Here is a 25,449-nt window from a genome sequence, read left to right on the forward strand (position 1 = left end):
GCATATCATGGTTCGAAAATGAACTCTGACCTGAAACCATACCACCATTTTTCAGAGCCATGAACTGCACATCACCTTATGACCGCTTTAGCAACATATGCATGTAGCTAGGCCATTCCTTCAATGTTCGCCTCCATTCTGTGGAACTCTTTTATTACTTTGGCTTGTAAAGGAAAGCATGAAACTCGGTCACTCACAGAGTTTGGCAATTAACAAGCGGTAATTGAGATTCAAGATATGGGTTGGCTTAGAAGAGTGACCTTGTAAGCTTTTTGGTTTGATTCTCAGTACAATTCAAAGCACACAGAAACCTCACATAGTATGAGGACTTGCCAAGTCCACTTGAAGGGGTTAACAATCTGAGCACTGCCCACCAACAGATATCCTTACATTGACAAATGTAAATCTATGGAAAAATTAATTACAAGTTCAACCATTAATTAGAAACTGGTTGATTTGATTTGATCCAGCCACAGCCATTTGAACTCTGGTGCAAGTCAAGCAAGCCTCTCACGACTTATTTATGAAAACCTCAAACTTCAAAGTCGATGTCAAGTTCCTCTGCAGGCAGCAACTTCTTCGGTCACATACCAAAGCAACAAGTTTTCTGAAGGCTAGGCAGCAACTTCATCCTGAAACAGATGCCTCTAATGCAATGCCAAGACAAGACACCACAAGGAGCCAATGGCACCACATTGTTTCACTACCAATTTGGTGCTTTTGAGAAAAACCAAGGAAGCTAGCAAACATTTGTCGTTAATGGAATGGAATAAGCTTCTCTTAAAAGCAGATGCTTCACTTGAGTTTCTTACAAGTTATTTACCCACGTTAATAACAACTGTGGTTATCGCTAATCAATACTGCTAATCGAGTAAACAAGTTTCTGAACCTTTACCTCTTCTCTTAGACAAAGATTATGATAGGATTTGACAAACATAGCTACATATTTTGAACGTTATTATAGATCATACGTAAGTCAATATATCATCACCATTTATATATACGGTAATGGTGGAGCAGGATCTAAGTAGCTGACCCAACTGACCCCTACACAAGGCTTAGTAGTAGTAGTAGTTGGTGGTGGGTGTGTGTTTTAGACAAGGCATAGTTGAGTTCAGAGAAGGCAGTGATTATATGTTTCGCTGCTTCAGTGAATAGCAGTAGAAAGAACAAAGGGCCAAATGCCCCCCAAAGTCAAAATCGGGGCACAGATGGTAGCAGGCTGCCAGGCTTCAATCAAACTGTAACAATATAGATAGTACAACATCTCAGATAATTTTATATTTGGAATTTCGAATCAAAAGGCAAATAGATACAATTTTGACCCGCATAATATGTACAAAATACCTACCCCATACTTCTAAATACAAATATGTTCAATATTCAACAATCAATCTATATGACGCCATAAATCTGCTTCAGGGAAAATTTTAAAACAGAAGAAAAATACATGGGGAACGATGCCAAGCAACCAGAAACAATGAGCATTGCCATTTTTTAGGGCAATGGCAGTAATAATCTTCAGCTCCTTGACCTTCTCAAATAAGGAAGCCTTTTACCAATAATGAAGCAGCAGAGTGATCCCTTGCCCAGGGTCTATTGCTTATCCCAAGTATAATAACCAAGGCCGTGATGCATCAATGTGGCTTAAGCAGATGAATGAGGTGCAAATCCATCTTCCATCTTAAAGGGAGAAAATGCCAGGAGGAGATTGTGGTGAACCAGTTTCAAGTAAAAAGCTCCTGCTGCAATAGGATCTAGATGTACTTGAAGAAGAAGGGATGCACCTTGCATCTCCACTGTGAAATATTACCTCACTTCTGTGCACCTTCCCTTTGCTTGCCCTTCCCCTATCTTCAGCACTTTCATCTTCCATGGCCTGCACATAACCACTATGCATTGGATCCAGACTCTCATAGAGTAGTCTGAGGACCTGTTTAATTGAAGGCCTTGCTTTTCCTTCTCTTTGAGTACACCATCTGACAATTGTGACCAAAGTTTGGAGTTGTTCCAAGTCAAAAGAATCCCCTATTGCAGGATCTACTAATTCAGGTAGTCCAGATTCTGTTGCCATGAAAGGTTGGGACCATTCCACCAGGTTTCTGCTATCTTGTATTGCTCGCCTTGCAGTCACCAGTTCTAACAACAGCACGCCATAACTATATATATCACTCTTCTCAGTCAACTCCTGAGTAACAACATATTCAGGATCCATATACCCTGCAAGTCATTCAAAGACTTGGTTTTATTTTCAGCAACTGCAAGCACATTGTATTAAATTAATAGGAAAAAAGGTAAAAAAAAAAAATCCAAGCATTCCAAGGAGCTAGGAATGGTGTGCCAGAACAAGAATTAGGTATTCCCTTATAGCATATAACATAATAACTATCTGATATGTCATCGACTTGCCTGGAGTTCCTCGGATATCAGTGTTCACTGGTTCAAAACTAATTGAGCCAGTTTTTGAAGCATGTGCAAGGCCAAAATCTGCCACCTGGAAGAGATGCAAGGGAAAATGAACATTCTTTCCTCCAAATGCTCAACATTTAGTGCAAATTTACAAAGTTCTCATATGTAGCCAACCAGATCAACTACCTTTGCAACAAAATTCTCATCTAGTAGAATGTTGCTAGATTTGATATCTCTATGACAGAGAGGAGGATCACAATAAAAATGGAGATACTCCTGCAGATGGGAAAAATCAGATGGGCGATCCAGTAAGGAAAAAAAAAAACATTTAAAATACAAGCTTAAATGGGCTTACACCCAAAAGTTCGAATCACAGAAATTGGATTAAGTGGGACAAATAAAATATGATCTCATGGATTACCAGAGCATTGGCCACATCAATGGCAATCTGGATTCTAGTCGGCCAACTCAATGGAGTTTTATCAGGAGCTGAAAAGATACATGTTAATCAGGTAGTGAGAAGTTATTGGTCAAAATTAAATAAAAATGAAACAGAAGCGAAGTGAAGATGCATACAATGAAGATGATCCTTTAAACTTCCATTTTCCATGTACTCATACATCAAAAACCTACCCAGAAAGGGGCAAAATTTGTTAGATTAAACAAGAATATGAGATTGTAGGTAATATTACCAGTGTCATTACCTCTCATGTTTTTCAACACAAAAGCCTCTTAGAGCAACAAGATGACGATGGTGTAATCTTCCAAGAAGTTCCATCTCTCGGCAAAACTCATCCTCCCCTTGTTCAGAAACTTTGTTCATTCGCTTCACTGCCACCACACAACCATCACTAAATTGAGCCTTATAAACTGTTCCAAATCCCCCTCGTCCAATAATGGTGTTGAAATTGTCTGTTGCCTTCTTTGTCTCCTTATAGCTGAATTTCCGAAACATAGATGGACCTGCATTCATATAATACCATGTTCTATATGTTTCTCAATCATTGTGAACTATCTAAGATGAAAGAAGCTAAATGAACTGACCTTCCTGACATTTACGAATTGGCCTAGGAGGTAAGGATTTCCAAGAGGTCTTTTCAAGATTCTCTGTATCCTCTAACTCTCTGTTTTTTTTCCGGATGAGAAATATCAAAACTACAAGCAGAAAAACAGCAACCACTGTGACTGCAATGCCAACACCCGAGATTACTGTGAAGTGGTATGAATGGTGATGCTCTTTAGGAGGTATGCCTACTAAAAGTTGACTAGGGCTAGCAGAAGGTGATGGACCCGGAAAAGTCTCAGGTGTGAGAGTTGGCGAGGATGGCTGTGAAACTACCACTGTAAATGCAACGGAAATGTTACAATTTTACAAAGTCATTGATTCAAGAAATAGTTACGACTTATAAGTCATACATTGAAGAAGAGATGAGAAGCATCCAAGGATACCAAACTAAAGAAAAATAAACACCAGTTGAAAAGAAATGAGAAAACAAATAAGAATAACAATATTTGGGCATTATAAGTTTACCATATGGTTCCCCAAATTGGCATTGTAGTATTGTGCTTTTTATTAGTAGCAATGGAAATGATTTTATTAACTGCACAAAAGAAGTAGATCCTGCTGCTGGAAGAGTAATAGCAAACGTGCAAATGGTAACAAAAAAAATTCAAGCTCAAATAAGTTAATTACCAAGTCTCCAGACCCAAAGCCCCCATGCAAGATTTGATCTTGTTAGAGAATAAAAACCTATTCAGGGACATCACCTAACTGCTTAAGCTTTTAGGTTGAATGGTTCCTTGAGATGGTATCAGAGCCTGTTTGACCAAGTGGTCTAGTGCTCAATCCTCATCACCCTCCATTATAATTAATTAAATTTCAGCACAAGGTATGAGTGGGCCTGTGCTTGTTTACACTTCAAGCCTGATGGGATCCACTCTTTTTTATCAGTGTGGGATACTACCTTGCAGTCCCATTCAATTCATAACCTACTCCAACCTGAGGATTGTGCAAGTTCTGAGCCTTATAGGTTTTACCTAGGAGCCTAGCTGAATATCAATCTACACCTCAAGGATGATAGTCTTTCTTCTTCTTTTCTGAATGTTGTCTTTTTTGGTGGCTCTTAATCATGTTCATATCTACAGAATCTTTTTATAGTGAACTATCTCACTTGTATACTTTCTTTTGACTCTTTTAATACAAGTTTCACCTTACCTTCTCAAATAAAAAAAAAAAAAAAAAAAAAAAAAGTTCTAAGCCTTATAAAAGGTTCAATATTTCCTCTTGTAAAAGAGTTTCCTTTCCCTATGGGCCCCAAATAGATTCAAGAATAAATTTTCAGACCTATGCCCAAGAGGTGCAGGTTACCTACCATAAACCATCAAAATTTAGCTTAATGATATCAATTTCTAGACACACATTTCTGGGTAACAGGAAATCTTTATACTTTATGGAACAATGATTGCCACTATTTACCACCCACATAGAATTGAGTCCATATATAAACCTTTTAATTCATCTCTTATGTAGATCCGAGGACCAATCATGAGAATAATGAAGTCACAAGAGGGATGTTGCAAGGTAGTTCAGGGGAAGAAGGCCATACACTTGGTGTCTGACAGCAATGGCAACAATGCTCATAGGGAATACATGAGGCGATGTGTTGTAGGGAAGTTCGAAGGAAACCCAAATTGTTTGCTGCCGAAAGTGGGGGCAAAGCTATAAAGGAGTTGGGGATTAATCCTTCCAGCTACAATGCAATGGTTGGCAAATAGTATGTTGTTCCTATTGCCATCAGAGGTAGAAATACATAGAGTTTTGGAGAGGTTGAAAGTGGGGAGAATATCAAGGACAAAAAATTATGGATTCGAGCTTGCCATCTTGGCATGGAGGTAGTGATAGAAGAGGAACGGAAGGTGGATAGCTGTTTGATAAGGGTCTTTGGGCTTCCAATGCATTTGTGGGGTAGGGAACTCATTAGGATGTTCAGAGAACTGTGGTAGATTCATATGAGTGGACGATGCAAACACAGCCAAGGAAAGCTGTGAATGGATTCATTTGGAGGTTAGATGGCAACAACCAATTCTAGTGACAGCTGACGCACTTACTTCCAAATGGGGTATTGTATGTGATTGCTGTTGGCAAGAAATATTTGCCTAGTGTATTTCGACCGGCAGAAAATGTTGGTGACGTCCAAGCGGCACAATTGGTGGAGATTTTACAGTTGGTCCAAAAAAGAGGGACCAACTTCCCTTTGAAACTCGCCCTATGTTTCCATGAGAACTTCCCTTACAACCCTTATATTGAGTTATTGTCATGTTATCCTTTTTGTTTTGAAATTTGAAATTCCCTACTTGCAAGTGCCTACAATCCTTTTTGTTTCTTTTTTTTTTTTCTTTTTTTTGATCAATAACCACAGAATTCATTAATATTGGAAAAAAGTTACAGGGAAGAGGAGCTAAAGAATCTTAACTCCCCAGAACAGAAGTACATCTGAATTAAACAGTCAAAGGAGCTAAAGAATCCTTTTTGTTTCTTGAGGAAGGGTAGCGATTTCATTCAGCAAAAAGAGATGTAAATGAGAGGATGTGCACAAAATCACAGGGCTTTACAACAAAAAACAAAATCCCTAACACATTAGGAAATCTATCAGGACTATACAAAAAAAGTCCTCTCAAAACCTAATTTAGCTAAAAAAATCAGCTCTTTGATTAAGCTCTCTAGCAATCCATCTGAAATAACAGCCTAGCAAGAAGGTGAGCTTGCTTATTTCAAGAAGAAATTGGCCAAAGCGCTAAGGGATAATGTCAGAATTGGTGGCCCAACCAATTCTGACAAATGCATTGGAAGCCCAAAGACCCTTATCCAACAACTATCCACCTCCCATTCCTTTTCTATCACTACCCCCGTGCTAGAATGACAAGCATAAATTCATAATTTTTTATCCCTAATCTCCACCCTGCTTTCCACCTCTCCAGAATTCTGTGTTTCTACAACTGATGGCAATAGAAACAACAACATATTATTCGCCGACCATTGCATTGTGGTGGAAGGATTAACCCCCAAGTCTTTTGAAGCTTTTCCCCCACTTACTGCAGCAAACAATTTGGGTTCCTCTAGTACTCCCTACAAGTATTGTCACCATTGTCATCAGACACGAAGTATATGGATTTCTTGCCCTGAACTACCTTTCAACATCCCCCTTGTGACCTCATGGCTGTTATGATCTCCCCTACCCCGGCCACCATGCTTAAAAAAACACAAAAAAGTGCAAAAAAATAAAAAGGTGCATGCCTGCTCTGAGGCACAAGGCACACCAGGCACACACCATTGTAAAGGGGCTGCGTCTAGGCCTAGGCAAGGTGCAAGCCCTGAAATACACCTTGCTTATGTGCCTAGGCACACCTCAAGCACACCTTTTAAATCACTGCACATGTGAATATTCCATGTGTTTGACTGATGGAATGGTAATGCCAGGAGTAATGTGATCGTATCCTGAAGTACAGGGGCCTACTTTTTGTATTAAAAGAAAAAGTTTTGGGGCTAAGTTATACCCTCGAAGTGCACAGGGGGTTTACGTAATTCAAGGTTTTTAGAACCAAACCGAACAAAGAACTGTTCAGGGGTCTGGTTCCTGGGTCAAACAGTCCGACCGTTTGAACCGAACGGATGGCCTGTTCTGACCAAATTTAAACAAATTTAAAAATAAAAGATAAAAAACGGCCAAAAACCACTGGATGGTTCAAATGGTTCAACCGCCCAGGTCAGCAGTTTGCTGACCAAATTAACGGTTTTTGGCCAAAATGACGGTTCTGGAGTAAAACAGAACTGGTCAGGTGACCAGTTCCTGGTTTTTCCAGTCTGACTGTCCGGTTTTGAAAACCATGATGTAATTTAACCTTTTTTGACAAATTTGTGGTTTCATTGTTTGCACCATAGGCTTTGAGCATCGACGAAATTTATAAAGCCTATTATGTTTCACTATAAACTGTGTTATGACAGATCATCATCTAATGTCTATAAATTGAATCCATATTTAGAAACATCCGTACATCTCTGTACAGCTGTATCAATGTATAAGAAATTAAGAGTAAAAGAGGATCAACTGAAACTTGAAAAGACTTAAATAGATGATGGGTAGTTTTTTTTTTCCAATTCAAATTCACAAAATGCAGAATCAAATAAGGTTCAGCTTAAGAGAAATTTAACTTGTTAAGAAAGAAAATGTTTGTTACCCAATGTTGGTCTCGGGTATCTGGGGCCTTGGGAAAGGTAAGACAGGATACAATCCTAACCTTTGGCCTTTTTTTTCTTTGCACAAAGTGGCCACTCTCAGACTTGAACCCCCATTCTAACATTTTCTGGCCAGAAATTTTACCAGTACACCAAGTAACGGAGAGTTAAGAAAGAAAAGGTAAATGAAAATTTTCTTGGAAACCGAAAGCAAACTTAAAGTTATTATTTCTCACAAAGTTAACAATGAAGATTCAAAGCCATCAGCAACATAGCATACCTGGAAGAATGCTAAGTCCTTGAACTCCAAAGAAACAGCTTGCTATTTCATAGGTATACACATTATCACCCTGGCTTGCAAGAGCAGCAAAAGTTGCATCTCGGCATGTACTCAATGTAATATTATCTTCAGCTCCTATAAGGCGGCGAAGATATAAAATGCTGGCATTTAAGCATCTCCTGCATCTACTTCCCTCCGAAAGTGGCAATTTGCAGTTCTCTGTGACATCCTCAAATTTTGGTGATTGCAACATCTGCATAACAGTTGTTCGGCCCATGCACTCATAAGTAACTGGAATTTTTGTACCAAGTGCACAGAAAACTGTTGCATTCTGTGGAATTCCATATAGTTTTAGGGTCTCTGATATGGAGTGGAGACAGATGTCAGACAACTCTGAAGGAACACCCAGGTTGCTAGACACATTGGCATAGCGAGCAACAGAAACTGCCACAAAAGCATTGATATAACGGCAGCACTTTCCTCTATCTTCTTTGTTAGAGCACAAAGAGGATGCAAGAGTAAAATTTGACCCACTCAAATCAAGGGGACAATCTGCATGGATATCAGGAAAAAGGAGCATGTAAAGTAGTTCTGTGTTTCAAGCTATCAAGCAAATGACAATAGTAACAAAAACTACTGTGAAGTATGAATAACCAATACGAACAAATAATACATTAACAATCAGTCAAATGCAAACTGTTACACTAGCCACTAGGAGAACATTATAAAATGACAGGTGAGTGAAAATAGGAGCAATCGAACAGAAAAAAGAAAAAAAAAAAAAGCACTCTAATCAAGTAGGAAACAACCAAGAATCAACTCACCATGGACAAGTTAAGAGCAAACAGCAATGATAAATTTAGGGGTTCAAACCTACTGAAGCATATGAGGTGAAGAAAAATTGACAGCATTCACCTTTAAACATAGACAATATCACAAAAAAGAATTCAAGGCATTTCTCAACAAATTTGTCTCATTGCTGAAGCAAAATATAACATGGCATCCATCTATGACAAAGATAGCAGCACCAATATCAATTTCGGAAAATAGGAAGTCCATGATGTGAAAGATAGGCCATTGATAAGAACATTTACCAATGAACCAGACTACATAATAAGAGGCTCGGCAGACCTAGGGACTTCACGAGAAATGAGGACGACAGTAGGATCCCTCTTGTGAAAGCAAGGAGTTGCCATATTAAAGAAAATGCAAGGAATAAATGAGATAAAAGGCATAATGTTGTAATATAAGAGGGGGGAGATTCAAAGCATTGGGCCATTAGCCATGGCTAACACTGTAAATGAGCTGAGCCTGAGCCTCAAACTCTACCACCTTGTGTAAACATGACTGAGTCAAGCTTGAGTGGGTTCAGCTTAGTCCACTATTGTCAGATTCTGATCGGATGGGATGGTCGAACCATCAGACCAGGAACCTGCAGCCAAAATGGTCTTGGGGTGCTCTATTCTTACAAATGTTGACTTGGTCAAAGTTACTGCAAATATGTGTTAGTAGGTGTTGTAACATATAATATCTATTGTTCTAAGCTTATAGTGGTGTAAAATAGCTTTAAAAGATAATCTAGAAATGATTACTATTTTTTCTAAATTTTTTCCCACATTTTTTATTTGAGCACGTCAAGAACCAAATTCCTAGATTGTTTGACCTATGGATTATGACCCAACTAAACAGTTTTACATCCTATTTGATTCTAACAACACTGACTCAGTTAAGCTCATCCCCTTGAGATGTTAAATTATATATCTTACATAAATCATATTGTGCATATAATAAATACAAAAATTGTAGTTTCTTGGTTTTTACTCTTCTTTTAATATATACTAGTTGTAGGGCCCAAATCATGGATGGCATTTTGTTTGTTTGATAGTTAACTCTATACTTTCAGTATAAAAGAGATGGGAAATTACTCATCAAAAAAAAAAGACATGGGAAACTTATTTTGAAAAATCATTAACATACAATTGTTAATTGGAGCAAACCAATAAGATGCCCAGCAACATAGCAAGGACATCTATTTATATAACTTAGTTGCCTTTAGTTGTTTACCAGTTCAGTAGTAAACAGTACTGATTTTTTTTCCTCTTTTTGACAAGGAACAGAATTTCATTTATGTAAAAACAAGCTACCCCAATGGGAGTAGAAGTCCAATAGATACAAAGCCATTTTGGCTTACCCAGTACATATCAGATTTTTTTTTATCAGCAAAGTACATATCAGAATTTTCAATATATTACAGAAATATTACCCCACCCTTATTCTTCCCAGTCCAATAACTGTTTAACTGGTCCAGCTTAAAAAGACATCGCAAATTTACATCAAAATATTTCAACTATTATACTGGCCCCTTTTATGGTGAAAACTTTACTTCTGTCCTTTTAACTTTTTTGATGTACAAAACACAGGAAACAAAGTTTTTGCCTTAAAATGGGTGAAAATAGAGTTGAAATGCAATGCTATTTAAAACAATTAATCTTTTTTTAATAATTTGTTACAAAAATGATTTAGTAATTTAGCAATTTGGATTAATTATATTAATAATTTTTAACAAAAATAATAAATTACTGGTAATGATTTAATAAAATAATTATTTTCCATATTATCTTTTAGTCTTCTATTTTATTTATTTTACTTTATTAATGATTAAACGCCACAATTTGTTGTAAATATTACTTAAATATTTAAAATACTAAATATCAGTGAATATATAAAATTAGGTTCTAGTCATAATTAAATTAATCTAACCCCGAGATCAAGGTTTAAGACTTTAGGTTGGGCTTGGGTTGATCCTCAACCTGAACCAACCCGCCTAAGTTGCACCCCTAGTTGGGGATTTCCCTATGAAAGAAATCTGGTATAAGCCTATTCCCCCCAAAATTCAAGCTCTCTATTGGGAAATGTTCCTTGGTAAGATAAATACTTGTGATATGATACAAAGAAGAAGGCCTTATGCTTGCCTTTCTCCTAACATATGCTCTCTTTGTAAGGAAAGTGGTGAGACCCTATTTCGTTTATTAATATCCTGTTCATTTGTGCATTGAATTTGGGAATTCTTTTTGTATTCTCTTTGGCTGCAGGTGGGTTCCCCCTCAAGATGTGGTAGGCCTTTTCAACCGTGACTTCTTGAGGGAACCAAAGAAAAGAGGGATGATAATGTGGAAAGCCACGAAGGCAGCAATATTGGTATCATGCCTTTATCAAATTTGAACAATGCTGCTTTAGCTTTGTCCAACTCAAACTTTCTTTCAGTCTAGAAGAGTAGAAGACTCTTCTACTCTTTTAATAATAATTTTGTTTAGATTCACCCACTTTTCCAAAGACTTCTTTGTTCCATCTTTTCAAATTTGGTTTGATGTATTGGGGTCTTCTTCATGATCCTTAATCCCACCCAACTAGCCATATTCGTTTCATTTCACTGATAAATAATATGCGAGGATGGCCAATAAGTCATATGATCTTAAGCTCAATGCCGATGCCACACTCATAATTTTTTCAAAAGAAAGAACAAAAAGGCAGTAATATAGCATGTTCTTCTGTTTATTTACCAGTGGTAATCTCCCATGTTCTATGTTCTGCTTCTGCCTGATCAACATAACGCCCCCCACCCCACCCCAACCAAAAAAAGAAAAAAAAGAACTACCCAATTTGCAGCAAACAAGACAGGTTTCTATGTTATTGCTCATGAATAAAGTTGCCTTTTAGTCAAACTACATATATTGCTTACATCATGCCTAAGGTTTCCTCACTTGATTCTTGATGAAGGAAGATTTGGCCCAACCTCATAGTTACGCAACACGTGACAAAGGCAACAGCTCGGCACAAAAGCACGCCTAAGGCACGAGCACCAAGGGGAGGAACTAGCAGACCGAACTCCCCTACCAGCAGTCTGAACTCCCTACTAGGAGCCCGAACTCTCCCTTGGGCCCCAAGCCACTCAAAGGACAGTAACCCGAACTGGCCTACCTTATAGCAGTTCGGGACACACCTCACCGAACTGGCCTGCCTTATAGCAGTTCAGGACACACCTCACCGAACTGGCCTGCTTTATAGCAGTTCGGGACTCACCTCACCGAACTGGCCTGCACAAAGAATTCAAATGGCACATGGTGGCCAGCCAGCCAGCAACAGTGGTCGATTTCCTCAAGCTCGCGAACAAGTTCATGAGAACAGAGGAAGAAATCAACCAAAGAACCGAAGGCGGGGTCGAGAAAAGAAAAAGAGAAGGCGAGCCCTCCAACCCAGGCGATAGAAGAAGCCAGGCCCGAGAGGCGAAGCCAAGCCAGCCGTCCCGAGCTCCATTAGCAGTTCGGACGGATTACACGCCGTTGAACACAAGGCAGACCGAGATCTTGATGACGATCACGGTCATAGTACCGAACAATATAATAATCTCGGGGACGAGATAGAGGGACTCATCCGTCGCGGATACTTGAGAAATTTTGTACATAATGACAATAATAATAAAGTAGGTCGACAAGGGAAGAACGGAAAGGATGCCCCCGAGTCCAGCAGCAAACCGACCGAAGCCCTGCAACGACCTCCCCCAGAAGAGAGGCCAGTTCGGGGAACTATCCACGTGATAGTGGGCGGTTCGGTGGTAGCAAGTTGCACTTCGGCAGCAGCACGGATGTCAGTTCGCGAGGCGGCCCGAGAGGAGCAGAACCCTCCAAAGAGGCCGAAGACGGAAGAACCGATCTTTTTCACAGAAGACGACGCGCGAGATGTTCACTATCCCCACGATGACACGCCCGTCATAAAACTAAGGATCAGTGACTTCGAAGTCCGACGCGTACTTGTGGACTCAGACAGTTCGGCGGACATCCTCTTCAAATCGGCGTTCGACCAACTACAGTTGCAGAGAAGCGAGTTGAAGCCCGCGCACACTCCTCTGGTGGGCTTCAGCAGAGAGGAAGTTAGGCCCCTGGGGAAGATAACAGTACCTGTGGAAATCGGCACATGGCCTTGCGCGGTAAGACTCAACCACGATTTCCCGGTGGTTGCGACCCCCTCCCCATACAACACCATAATAGGGCGGCCAATTACGCATATTCTGTGGGCAGTGGTCTCCACCTACTATCTGGCAATGAAGTTCCCCACGGACTTCGGTGTGGGGGTAGCGCGGGGCGACCAGCTTGAGTCCCGCAAATGCTATGCTGCCACCCTAAAGGGAAAGACCAAGGCAGCCGACGACCTCAAACTGGAGCAGCCTACGGAGCAGGGCGAGGAACGAGCTTCGCCCACTGAGGAAACAGTCGCGGTCCCGACCTCAGCTACAGATCCGGCGCGAACGCTACAGATCGGTGCTTCCGTCAAGGAGCCTCTACGAACTGAACTGGTGAGTTTCTTACTTCAAAATTTAGATATTTTTGCATGGTCCGCGGCGGATATGCCCGGTATTGACCCTGGCCTTATAACTCACAAACTCAACACTGACCCTGTAGTCAGACCCATTAGACAAAAGAAACGCAACTTAGCCCCAGAGCGCTGGAGGGCGGTCGACGAAGAAGTCGAAAATCTCCTCGCAACGGACTTCATAAGGGAAGTTCATTACCCGAGCTGGGTACCCAACCCAGTGTTGGTGAAAAAAGCAAACGGCAAGTGGCGCATGTGCGTCGACTACACCGACCTGAACCGAGCTTGCCCAAAAGACTGCTTCCCCCTGCCCCAAATTGACCGCCTGGTGGACGCGACCTCGGCACATGAGCTGCTAAGCTTCTTGGACGCCTACTCAAGCTACAACCAAATCAAGATGGACCAGTCCGACGAAGAAAAAACCAGCTTCATAACCGAGTTTGGCCTGTACTGTTACAAGGTCATGCCCTTCGGACTAAAGAATGCTGGGGCGACCTTCCAAAAACTTGTAAATAAGCTTTCTCGGCCCTTAACTGGCACGAAAATAGAATGTTATGCAGACGACATGGTCGTCAAAACACAGTTCTCACAGGAATTAATAAAAGACTTAGATTCTGTCTTCCAAATTCTGCGTCAATATAGAATGAGACTGAACCCAAACAAGTGTGTCTTCGGTGTCACCTCGGGTAAGTTTCTAGGGTACATTGTCAACCGGCACAGTATTGAGGCCAACCCGGACAAGATAAAAGCCATCCTAGATATGAGACCACCCCGAAAAATAAAAGAGGTTCAGAAGCTAAATGGCCGCATAACCGCTCTGAGCCACTTCATGTCCAAATCGGCAGACCGCTGCCTGCCTTTCTTTAAGGCAGACAAAGGCAAAGGGTTTGAATGGACCCGAGATTGCTAGTTCGCGTTCGACGAGCTAAAAACCTACCTCGCCACTGTGCCAACCTTAGCCAGACCCAAGGAGGGCGAGGTCTTAGAACTGTACCTCTCGGCGAGCGACGAGGTGGTCAGTTCGGTACTAATAAAGGAAGTAGATCGGGTCCAGCGGCCCGTCTATTATGTTAGTAAAATTCTGCAGGGAGCAAAGACGAGATACCCGCAGATAGAAAAAATAGCGTATGCACTGGTGATTTCAGCTCGAAAACTCCGCCCGTACTTCCAAGCTCACACCGTCGTCGTCTTGACTGACAAACCTCTGAGACAAGCCTTGCTCAAGCCCGAGGTCTCCGGTCGGCTGACGAAGTGGGCCATCTAGCTCAGCGAGTACGACCTCCAGTACAAACCACGGACCGCCATTAAGGCCCAAGCCTTAGCAGATTTTATCGCTAAGTGCACATTCAGCCTCGAAGCCCCTGAGCAGGTTGAGCCCGAGATCCCCAGTTCGGGTGAACCCGGAGCTCCCAAGCCAATAGAGTCTGAACCCCGTGAAGTAGCAGCCAGTGTGGCATCTCTCCTGGTCAGGCCAAGCGCGAACTAGGATGAGGAGCCCTGGATCCTTCACGTAGATGGCTCCTCGAACTAGCAGGGCAGCGGGGCTGGAATAGTCTTATGCGGCCCGGGTGGCACAAAATTGGAATACGCACTACGCTTTGAGTTCACGGCATCCAACAACGAGGCAGAGTACGAAACACTGATAGCCGGGTTGAACCTAGCGCAAAAGGTAAAAGCAAAGCACATAGTCATCTACAGCGATTCCCAGCTCGTGGTCAACCAAGTTACGGGCGAGTACGAAGCACGCGAGCTCTCCATGATCGCATACTTAGCGAAAGTAAAAGAGGCCCTGCTCAACTTCTAGTCACACTTCATCAGGTAAATCCCGAGGCCAGAGAACACTACGGCTGACGCTCTGTCCCGGTTAGCCAGCACGAGTCACAACACCATGAGAACCGTGTACATAGAGAACTTACCTCGGCCTAGCATTCTCGATGGGGCAGAGGAGGTCGCTCTCGTCCTTGAAGCAGAGTCGAGCTGGATTGACCCGCTTGCGAGCTTCTTGCTAGATGGAACCCTCCCTACGGACTGCAATGCAGCCAAGAGGGTGCAGCGCCAGGCAGCCAAATACGTCATAATAAACGAACGGTTGTACCGACGGTCCTACACGCTCCCCTACTTGCGTTGCATGCGACCTGCCGAAGCCGAGCTCGTACTCCGTGACACTCATGAAGGTCTGTGCGGCAGACACCTGGGGGGCAGAGCACTCGCCCAAAAGGCACTTCGACAAGGATACTACTGGCCAACGATGAAGGCAGAATCTGTCGAGCTCATCAGAAAATGCGACAAGTGTCAGAAGCACGCCAATATCCACCATCAGTCTGCTTCTGACCTCAAATACCTCACCAGCCCATGGCCCTTTGCACAATGGAGCATCGACCTCCTGGGGTCATTCCCGCCAGCAACAGGTGGGAGAAAGTTCCTAGTGGTGGCAGTAGATTACTTCACAAAGTGGATAGAAGCCGAACCTCTGGCAACAGTTACAACCCGAAACATACAGAACTTCTTTTGGAAGAACATAGCATGTCGCTTCGGGTTATCTCGGGTACTGATCTCCGACAACGACAAGCAGTTCGAGGATATCAAGTTCCAAGAATGGTGCCAGAGTATGGGAATTCGGCAAAACTTCACACCGATCGCGCACCCGCAGGTAAACTGTCAGACAGAAGTAATGAACAGAGCCATCCTGCGCGGACTGAAGGCACGTCTAGACCGAGCTAAAGGGTTGTGGGCGAACGAGCTACCAAGTGTTTTATGGGCTCACCGAACTACAGAAAAAACCGCCACGGGAGAGACCCCCTTCAACCTCACCTACGGCACTGAAGCAGTAATCCTAGCGGATATCGAAGTACCTACACTGCGACTAGAAACATATGACAATCAAACAAACGGAGATAAGTTACGTACCAACCTCGACCTACTGGACGAGGTAAGAGACCTCGCACACATCCGGACAGCGGCCTATCAACAGTAGGTAGCTCAGTACTACAACGCCAGAGTAAAGAAGCGAAGCTTCCGAGTCGGCAACCTGATTCTCCGTAAGATTATGGTGCCCGAACCCGGCGTGGGCAAACTTGGACCAAATTGGGAAGGGCCCTATAGAGTAAAGAGAGCGCTCAGGGGGGGCATACGAGCTCGAAACTTTAGAAGGCAAACAAGTACCCCGAGCGTGGAACATCGTTAACCTAAGGCGATACTACCTATAAACCGCCAAGCGAAGTGGACGAAATCGCTACAAGAGCCTAAGGGCCAGGATGTCGAGCTAACAAGAGCAACCTCGGCACAGGCAAGCAAAGAAAAGTTGGGCATGTTATTAGTTCGGCAAAATATCAGTCAAAAGACTAAAGCGAAGCAGAGACTTAAAGTATTAAACACCGAAACAGGCCGCGCGAGTGCAATAACCCGGGCAAGAAACAGATCGGGCATATTATCCGTTTGGCAAAATATCAATTCGGAAAAAGAACAACACTAGACCGAAAAGATTGTCTATTCCATTGCAAGAAAAGGAAGAGTACATTTAAAAAATAAAAAAAAAATTACAAGCCCGAAGCTACTTCTTCACCATCAAAAGGCACTTCAACGACACCCGAAGGCCCTGCCTCGCCCTCGGAATCCGGCTCGCCATCAGCAGCGTTGGTCATCTCTTGAGTTATACGCAAAGTGGATATGGCACTAATATCGAGGTCGGGGTATGTGTTCCAGATCATCCATCGGCTCAGTTTGAACCCCCTTCTGTAAGAATCCACCATCAGGTCGTCAAAACGCGGCGAGGTGATGTAGTCCTCAACGGCCTTCTTCTTGGCATCTTCGATACCTTGGGAAAAGATCTGTGTTTTCTTCCCGATGTCCTCCTGAAGATATTCGACCTGATGCTGCAGGTCCAGCCTCAGATCCGCCATATGCTTCACAACTACCCCCATGGCCTCGGCAGCTCGGGTATTCACCTCGGCGGCATGAAAAGCCTCTTCGGCAGCTCGTTCCTGCCTCGATCTCCTCTCCACCTGGGCCGCTAAGGCGTGAATAGAAGAGTTCACCTACCAAAAGGAACAAATGATTAACGACAACAAGAAGGATAGAAAACAAAGAGGGCAGACGAAATCTAACTCACCACCATAGCATGAGTTACGACACGACAGGCGACCTGGTTCAAGGGAAGATCGGTCCACGCCGCGATCTCCTCGGGGAAAGTGGCCTCCCTACTCTTCTAAAGAGCGTAGTTCGGCGACAACACGCTCCTGAACTCCCCTTGAGCTCCCGAGCCCGAGGGCCCAGCTCGCATATGAGCGGACCCAAAGTAAGCAGGAGCACTAGAGTAGGCGGGAGCACCCGTGTGAGTGGTCTCGGTGTAAGGGGCCCTTGCCGCTTCCTGCATTGAAGGATCCACCTCGGGCTCCCTGGGCAAATCCTCCGAAGTGTGGTCTGGAACTTGAGGCTCCTCATCCTGGGGCAGCTCGGTACGAGTCCGCTTTGCGACCCGCTTCCTCCTCTTCATGCCTTGGAACAGGCGCCCCCCACGAGTCCTCTCTGAGTCCATCACACCTGCAGAAAAGAGTTCGGCATCAGAAAAAAACAAAGGAACAAAGCAAACAAGAAACCTCTGAGCAAGGAACCTACCCGAACTTAGGCCGGCCGCAATAAGCTTGGCCTCCGTTAGGTACTGATGGCATTTTAACCCTTGTCGTGCCCATTGCTGGAGGCCCTTCACCGTCTCTTTATCGAGAGTGACACCAGAATCAGAAGCGGCTTCCCCCCACCCGGTCTGAAAAGGCCACCCTTGTGCACTTCGCACCCCGAAGTAGTCCCGCTTCTATGTCGGGACCTTGTTGGGTAGTTCGTGCAAAAACTTAAAACCCGGGCGAGGAGATAGGTAATACGCCCGCCTTCCCCCGGGAAGAGAACCCGCTTGTTTCTTGAGCATTAAAATGGAGGAGAATATCTCCAAGTCTAAAGGGAAGCCCTGCTCACAAAAAAGGGAGGTTGTTCCCACCAAATTCCGAATGGAGTTCGGATGAAATTGGCCAACGGTAACGCCAAAGTGGTTTATGACCTCGACGAGAAGGGGGTGAAAAGGCAATCGCAGCCCCATAGCGAGCTGCTCCCGAAATATCACGATCTCATCAGGACCGTGTTCCCAAGGAAAGCTACCCAAAGGAATGAAATAGGCATACCCGCAAGGCAAATTGTAAGAAATAATAAGAGATTGGAGCTCCTCGGGCGTCATGGTCGAAGGACCAAGCCTATCTAGCATCCGACCTTGACGAGAGGTAGACGCCAAATTGCCCGAAGCGGCTCGGCCTACGGGTTCAAAGTCGTCCTCAAGTTCCACCTCAGGATCACTAAGGCCATCGGGGGATGAGACTCGGTTCGTAGAACCTACATCAGACCTACTCGAAGAATTGTCTAAGCTATCCAAGCTAGACATCGAGGAGAAAAGGTGGATTCAAGAAAGTATTCACCCGAAAAAAGTTTTGAAGGCTTCGAAAACTGAAACAAGAAAGAAAACCTTGGAGGCGAAATAACAAGACTAGACACGAAGTGAAAGGCCTGGACGCGAGCTGAAAAGTTGGACGCGAGCTCAAGAAGCAAATCGCAGAAATGGCAAATCGACTGGGGTCCCCTACTATTTATAGACACAGTAACGAAGAACCAACAGTGCAGATCAAAGCCAATCCGACGGCCCGCATTCGCGCTGAATGCACGTCTTCTGAGACCGAGACGTGATTGGCGCACATCCCTCTGAAATTGACGAAACGTCAACGCACGTCTTTCTGAAACTGACGATGCGCCGGCACACGTCTTTCTGAAACTGACAATGCACCGCGCACGTCTTTCTGTAACTAACAACTGCCAGCGCACGTCTCTTCAAAACAGTAGTGGCGTGCTTTTTTCAAAATCAAAAGACCCGCTGTCACGTCTCCCAGCGGCACGCTTATTTGAAATTTGAAATAAACGCGCGTCGCCACGTCTGTCAACATTTGTAAGTAGGTAGGCACGTCTCCCGCCTCTTTTGACACTCCAGAAAACCGAAGAACCCTGACAAAGCACCTCGCGCTATCAAGATTCGAAGAACGGGACAAATCCACCTACCACCTCGCAAACTCCCTGCGCCAGGGCAAGACCCTTGGCGCGAAGAGTGGGGGGCAATTGATGAAGGAAGATTTGGCCCGACCTCATAGTTACGCAACACGTGGCAAAGGCAACAGCTTGGCACAAAAGCACGCCTAAGGCGCGAGCACCAAGGGGAGGAACCAGCGAACCGAACTCCCCTACCAGCAGTCCAAACTCCCTACTAGGAGCCCGAACTCTCCCTTGGGCCCCAAGCCACTCAAAGGACAGTAACCCGAACTGGCCTGCCTTATAGCAGTTCGGGACACACCTCACCGAACTGGACTGCCTTATAGCAGTTCGGGACACACCTCGCCAAACTGGCCTGCTTTATAGCAGTTCGAGACTCACCTCACCGAACTGGCCTGCACTATGGCAATACAAGACATACCTCCGAACTAAAGATTTCACCTCGCTCACCACTCCAGCACTTCGCCTCCAGGACGCCAAACTGAACAAACCGTACCATGCCTGACACCGATGAAGTTCGTACCTAGGGGCGGCGCACCTAACTGACTTGGGATCTGACGCTTGACGGCCGCACTTCAAACGGCCACCTGCCACCACCACTTGACACCGCCATCTCCAGTTACAGAGATGGCTCCGACAAGGAGCAGTGGTGGTCCTGTCCCAGCAAAAAGGATGACACCCGAACTGGCAGAAACAGAGGTAATCATACCCGACCTGATAGAGGCCTCAAAGCGAGTGCACGAAGTGGTTATAAAAGGCCCCCTACCCCCAACAACAAGGTTTGTGAACTTTGCGCCATATGGTCTTTACTTTGCCTTTGAGAGAATACTAACTCGAGATTCGGAGTTATCTCACCGGGTTCCCCCCGGAGTTCCCTCATCTTCTCCGTTTCAAGCTCCCCGTTGCTCTAGTCAGAGGCGAAATCGTTGACAGCTAAGACCGGCCGGATTGCGCTCCATTAATTCTCTTAGTGTTTTCAGTGCTTTGTCATGCATAACATCATGAAATTTTAAAGTAATGGAGATATGTAATATCTTGGGGTTAATGTGTAGAAGCTAAGCAATATTTGAGTGTTAGTCACTTGGTCTCACTTTATGATTGAGATAGTCCACATTTGAGATACTGACCCCTAGTTGCGATTTGCCACATGTGTTCAGCTTATGAAGTTATGATACCTTAGCCAGAGGGAAGAGAAACCCTTCCCTAATAACACCAAGTCGATAGGTGTGCACAATTATGCCTTCCCCCCACCCCATCTTTAGGCTCATTGTCTGCAACATCAATCGGAAAGGAAAGCAAGGATGCCTATCATTTACCATTGGATTTGACCACATATGATCCTTGAAGAATTACCCCACAATGGCTGTGATTTTTAGTACATGAAACACAGGGGACCACTAAAATACGCATATTTTATTTTAGTGATAACTACAGCTAATAAGGACACTGAATTCCTGCGCTTGGCTGGAACTTATTAACGTTTTCTCTTGAAGGTGTCACCGATAATAATGGTGACTGGCTTAGAGATCGATTTCCTAGCAGCCTACCCAACCGGAAGCAAAAAACGTGATACTTCACCAAAGAAAAAATTGCGGAAATGGTTAATAATACCCGTTCGCTCTGGTCCCCGAACCACACAGACTGCCATTCCAAAGAAACCCAGTATAAGATTCACTACCTCCGCTGAAAAGTCGTCAAAGAAACTCAAAGTTTTCAGATGATATAAACATTTCGTAAATGCCCCCGATAAACCAAAATGCAAACAACAAAAAGAAAATAAAACTGTAAGTACAACATCTGGAATTTTGAACTTTGAGGAGATCTTCCAACACTCGACTGTAACCCAAATGATATTTCCCAGAACCCCAAAACTATACAAGAAGATGCATTTTAACAATTTGGAGAGTTTACTTCTAACATACAATCAAACCCAAACCAAGAATACTCATTCTTAGATTCACCATCCTCTGTTTCCGAAAAAAAAAAGCGTCAACTAAATCCAAAATACGATTGAGAATGATGGTCCTTGATCTGAAAGAAGAACAGCTCATGAATTGAACGGGTCTGAGAGTACACCTCTCACATTTTTTCCTTCACTCTCTGTTGAAGGGTAAGAACAAAGTTTAAAATGGAGAAAGAAATAAAAAGGACTCACCTCCCATGACCCTAAGCTGCACCTCAAGAAAAGCCAGTAAACACACGAGGACGGCTGCTCCGGACGCCATAATAGCTGAGACAGGAGGATCGCCACGCTGTGTGGGTTTGGCTGTTTGGGTGCGTCTGTGTGCTGTGTGCGAGTGCGAAGAGAGAATAGCAGTTTGTGAGAGTGGAAGGGAGACCAGACTCAAGCGGGTATACGGAGACCGCCCGAGTTTTCGAGTCTGCAGGGATCAATACACACGCTGACAAAATTTGGGTCCCGCGGAGGCCCCACGACAGACTGCCCGAGAGTAGGGAGTGGGACCCAAAACGTTCTTCGAGGCAGTTGAGAATTGAGACTAGATATAACAGATCAGACTGGAGATGAACGTGACACCCGGAAACCCTTGCAGTTGCAGGAGATGGTCATAGAATAGAATCTAGGGCTTGTAAATATAGGCATCCGCCGTTGGATAGGAATTTTGTGAAACATCTAAATGCACGAGTGTTGATGGATTTACCCGGTTCATCAAATGGTTTCGGATCCTCCGGAACCAAACCATTAGTTCATGGGGTTTTTATTGCTCAGTTCCACATGACACTATAAACTTTACTACAGCAGTATGTATATATATATATATATGAATAGTAGTTATTACATATAACTAGGGTTAGTGTAACAGCAGTATATATAATAGTTAGATTTAACTTTTATGATCTATACGAAACTCAAGGGCAAGTATCTGATTTATACGGTATACTTATATTACAGTATTAAAGACAGGGAAATCTATACGTACCTTTAGGCAATGTTTAAAGATAAGAAAATTTATACAAGATTTGTAGAGATTTTTTTATCTTTTCCTTTTTTTTCCTTCCTTTTCCTATCTTTTCTTTCAAACCAAATACTGCTTAATAGTTATAAGATGGCATTCCTCTCAAATCTTAAGAAGAATGTCGTTGAAGTCCCAGATGGCATTGGAAATTTTGCCGGTTGTAGGGAGTAGGGATGTCAATGGGTTGGGTTAATAGTAAACTAACTCTAACCAGACCTTACGCCTATCGGGTTAGGTTGAATCAGTGTTAATCGGGTTTTGAGCGAAATTGCCCGAACCACATCCGTTGATTTTGTAGTTTTGAAATATTAGTTTATATGTATTGACAAATTGGGTATAGCTTTGGATTTGGGTTAGATTCAAAGTTGAGGTTACTTTGGGTTGAGGCAAAGTTGTACCAAACTCAATCGGTGGTAATGGAGATTTGAGATCAAATCCCGCCAAAATCAGGAGATTGGTCAGATGAGGAATCAGAACAAGAGCAAGAAAGCCATGAAAATTTTGTCACTCTTGTGAAACTTTTTATCAATGCATCCATCAACAATGCCATAAAAAAAACAAAGAAGAGCAGTTTCTCACTGTCTTGAGATTGTGAAATATTGAAAACACATTAATTACATGGACCCCATTTTCTTGAGAAAATGGTCATACTTGGGATATGGGCCAACACTACCTACAACTCCAGGGACATGGTGTTTTGTCGTTGATGAAGAGGGCGTCCTTCTTGAATCTTGAAGAAAAAGAAGCTTAGTCATCGCAATAGAAAGCTCCCCTTTTTGCTTATATATTTGATCCATTTGCTGAATAAGTGAAATCTGGCAATGACTACAATAATGTTTTCGTTCCTGGTTCAGCTTTTTTTTTTCCCAGCTGCAATAAGTGGTTTAGTTTTAATCACCTTTTATTCGACTTCATTTTTTTGCATCAGGGATAAATGAAAAATATTATTGGCCTTTGAAGGAATATTTTACTTGCTAAAATGAATAAATTCATTGATCAACAAGTAACTTTTTATCTATTTTGTAATCTTAATTCAGGAAAAGTGAAATTTGCCAACTTTCAAGTAAAATTGCCTTGAGATCTCATATATAGGCATTGCACTATACCAAAATAGGAGCAAATATTCAATATTTATGATACCCTTGTAAGACTCAGACCTGACCTTATGGTTGGACTACAAAAACAGTAATGGGTGGTCTTTTTGGGCCTTGATTAAGGGATGTTTTATATAATGTAGATAAGAAATCAGTGGGTCTGGACTAGTCCACACCATCACTTTGGTAGGAACCAATCCACACCATACCATAGTCCATAACTATTTTGGATTGTGGATAGACAGTGTGGATTGGTCCAATTCACATCCACAATGGTGTTTTATAGGTGTGGTGTAGACCAGTCCACTTCACACACTTTGATTCTATGCATTCAATCATAAATGCCTAATTTTTACACCATATAATAAATAAATTAAAAAATATTGATAAATTAATATTAACTAATAAATATCTATTTTAATAAAATGATTTAAGAATAAAATAAAAATATTATTTATTGATAAAAACATTAAAGTGGGGTTCAGTTTCGTGGTTGTCCACGATATATTGCATTTGAAAACAAACTGCAGCTCATTTATGTCATTCTATTTTGTGTGGTGTGGAAATGGAGTCCACGATATATTGCATTTGTAATTTAAAATTTTTAATAATAATAATTTTTTATTGTAAATTAAAATGGAATATGAAATTTAATAATAATAAATCTTTATTGTAATTTAAAATTTCCACGTGCAATCCACATGAAGTCAAAATTTTTTGTTTATATTTACATACGTACATACATATAGTATATTTATTTATACTATTAAAAGCACAAATGAGGGTGTGAAACTTTACTAAACTAGCCATATTTTTGAATTTAGTCACTCTTTAATTATAAGGGCTAATAATGTAATATCATTTATAATTTTCACCATATTTAATCCCCACTCATGAAATCTTATATTTAAGGTATTAACTCACATTCTCTTTACATTAAATCTTGTATTTAAGGTATTTTTATTTTATGATTATAATAATTAGATCTTTATCAAATACATAAATAATTTTTAATAATATGAAACCCATGTTTTTAAAGGTTAAAATGCTAAAACATCACCTGAGTTTTCTAACCATTGCTGAAAACCTCCCTTGAAGTTTGGTAATTGCAATCATCACCCTTGAACTTTAACATAGTTGCAAGTAGAACCTTTCTCTTGTATTCTTCTAACAAGAGGCATGAAAATGTCTAAAATGACCATGTAATTACTTTGACTAAAATGTTTATTTTCCAAGTTTTCCCTTCATATCAATTACTACCTTAAACCCTTTCAACCTTTTCCCAAATTGATTTATTTTATAATTTTTCCCTTTATATGAATCCTTCAAAGGTAAAGTTGTAATTTTAAACTTTTTTTGTTATTTAAAGTTTGTATTGTTTTTTATCCAAAATCTAGACTCAATAGTAACCACATGGGTATTTTGGACATTTATGTAACTCTTGTTAGAGGGTTCTAAGAGAGAAGGGGCTACTTGCAACTGTATTAGAAAATTTAAGGGAGGCGATTGCAATTACAAAACTTCAAGGGAGATTTCAACAAAGGTCAAAAACCTTAGGGGAGATTTCAGTAATTTATCCTTTTTACAAATTAACCAAAAAAATAACCATTCTTCCATCCAAGTGGTGGTAAGCCAATTCAACCATCTAGGCCAATTGGATGGATCCATGATGTCATAGTTAAATAAAAAAAAAATGTAGAAAAAATGGATCATTTCTCTAATATTTTATATTAATCATATTAAATTAAAAATAAGTGTCATAAACAAGAATTGTTTTTTTTTTTGACAATGCAAATGAACTACAAATTTTAAAACCAACAAAAAAATGAAAATTGATTTCCTATTTGGCCTAGGTCAATAGTTCAACTTTTATGTCAAATGTGTCAATATTTGATGTCATAAATCTTAATTAAATAATAAAAATTGAAAACATGATAAAAACTCAAAAAGTGAAAAATACATAAATTTTGCAAAAAAAATTGTGTGCATCTCTAATATTGTATATTCATCATATTA

The 25,449-nt window shown here is 42.0% G+C and overlaps 1 protein-coding gene across 1 annotated transcript; it reads right to left on the reverse strand.

Annotated features, from left to right (window-relative positions):
• Window positions 1–1,256: 1,256 nt before the first annotated feature.
• LOC148877188 (putative receptor-like protein kinase At1g49730) lies at window positions 1,257–21,920 on the reverse strand. The gene is made up of 9 exons (XM_088982453.1): window positions 21,520–21,920; window positions 7,923–8,474; window positions 3,454–3,750; window positions 3,114–3,372; window positions 2,986–3,038; window positions 2,831–2,898; window positions 2,596–2,685; window positions 2,410–2,494; window positions 1,257–2,220 (listed from the first exon to the last, which is right to left on the reverse strand). Exons 1-9 carry the CDS (start codon window positions 21,587–21,589, stop codon window positions 1,685–1,687), a joined length of 2,010 nt encoding a protein of 669 aa, XP_088838579.1. The 5' UTR covers window positions 21,590–21,920; the 3' UTR covers window positions 1,257–1,684.
• Between the last annotated feature and the right edge of the window lie 3,529 nt (window positions 21,921–25,449).

The sequence above is a fragment of the Nelumbo lutea genome, chromosome 1 (genome assembly GCF_056320005.1).
Source record: "Nelumbo lutea isolate HS-2025 chromosome 1, American lotus-T2T, whole genome shotgun sequence".
Lineage (NCBI taxonomy): Eukaryota > Viridiplantae > Streptophyta > Magnoliopsida > Proteales > Nelumbonaceae > Nelumbo > Nelumbo lutea.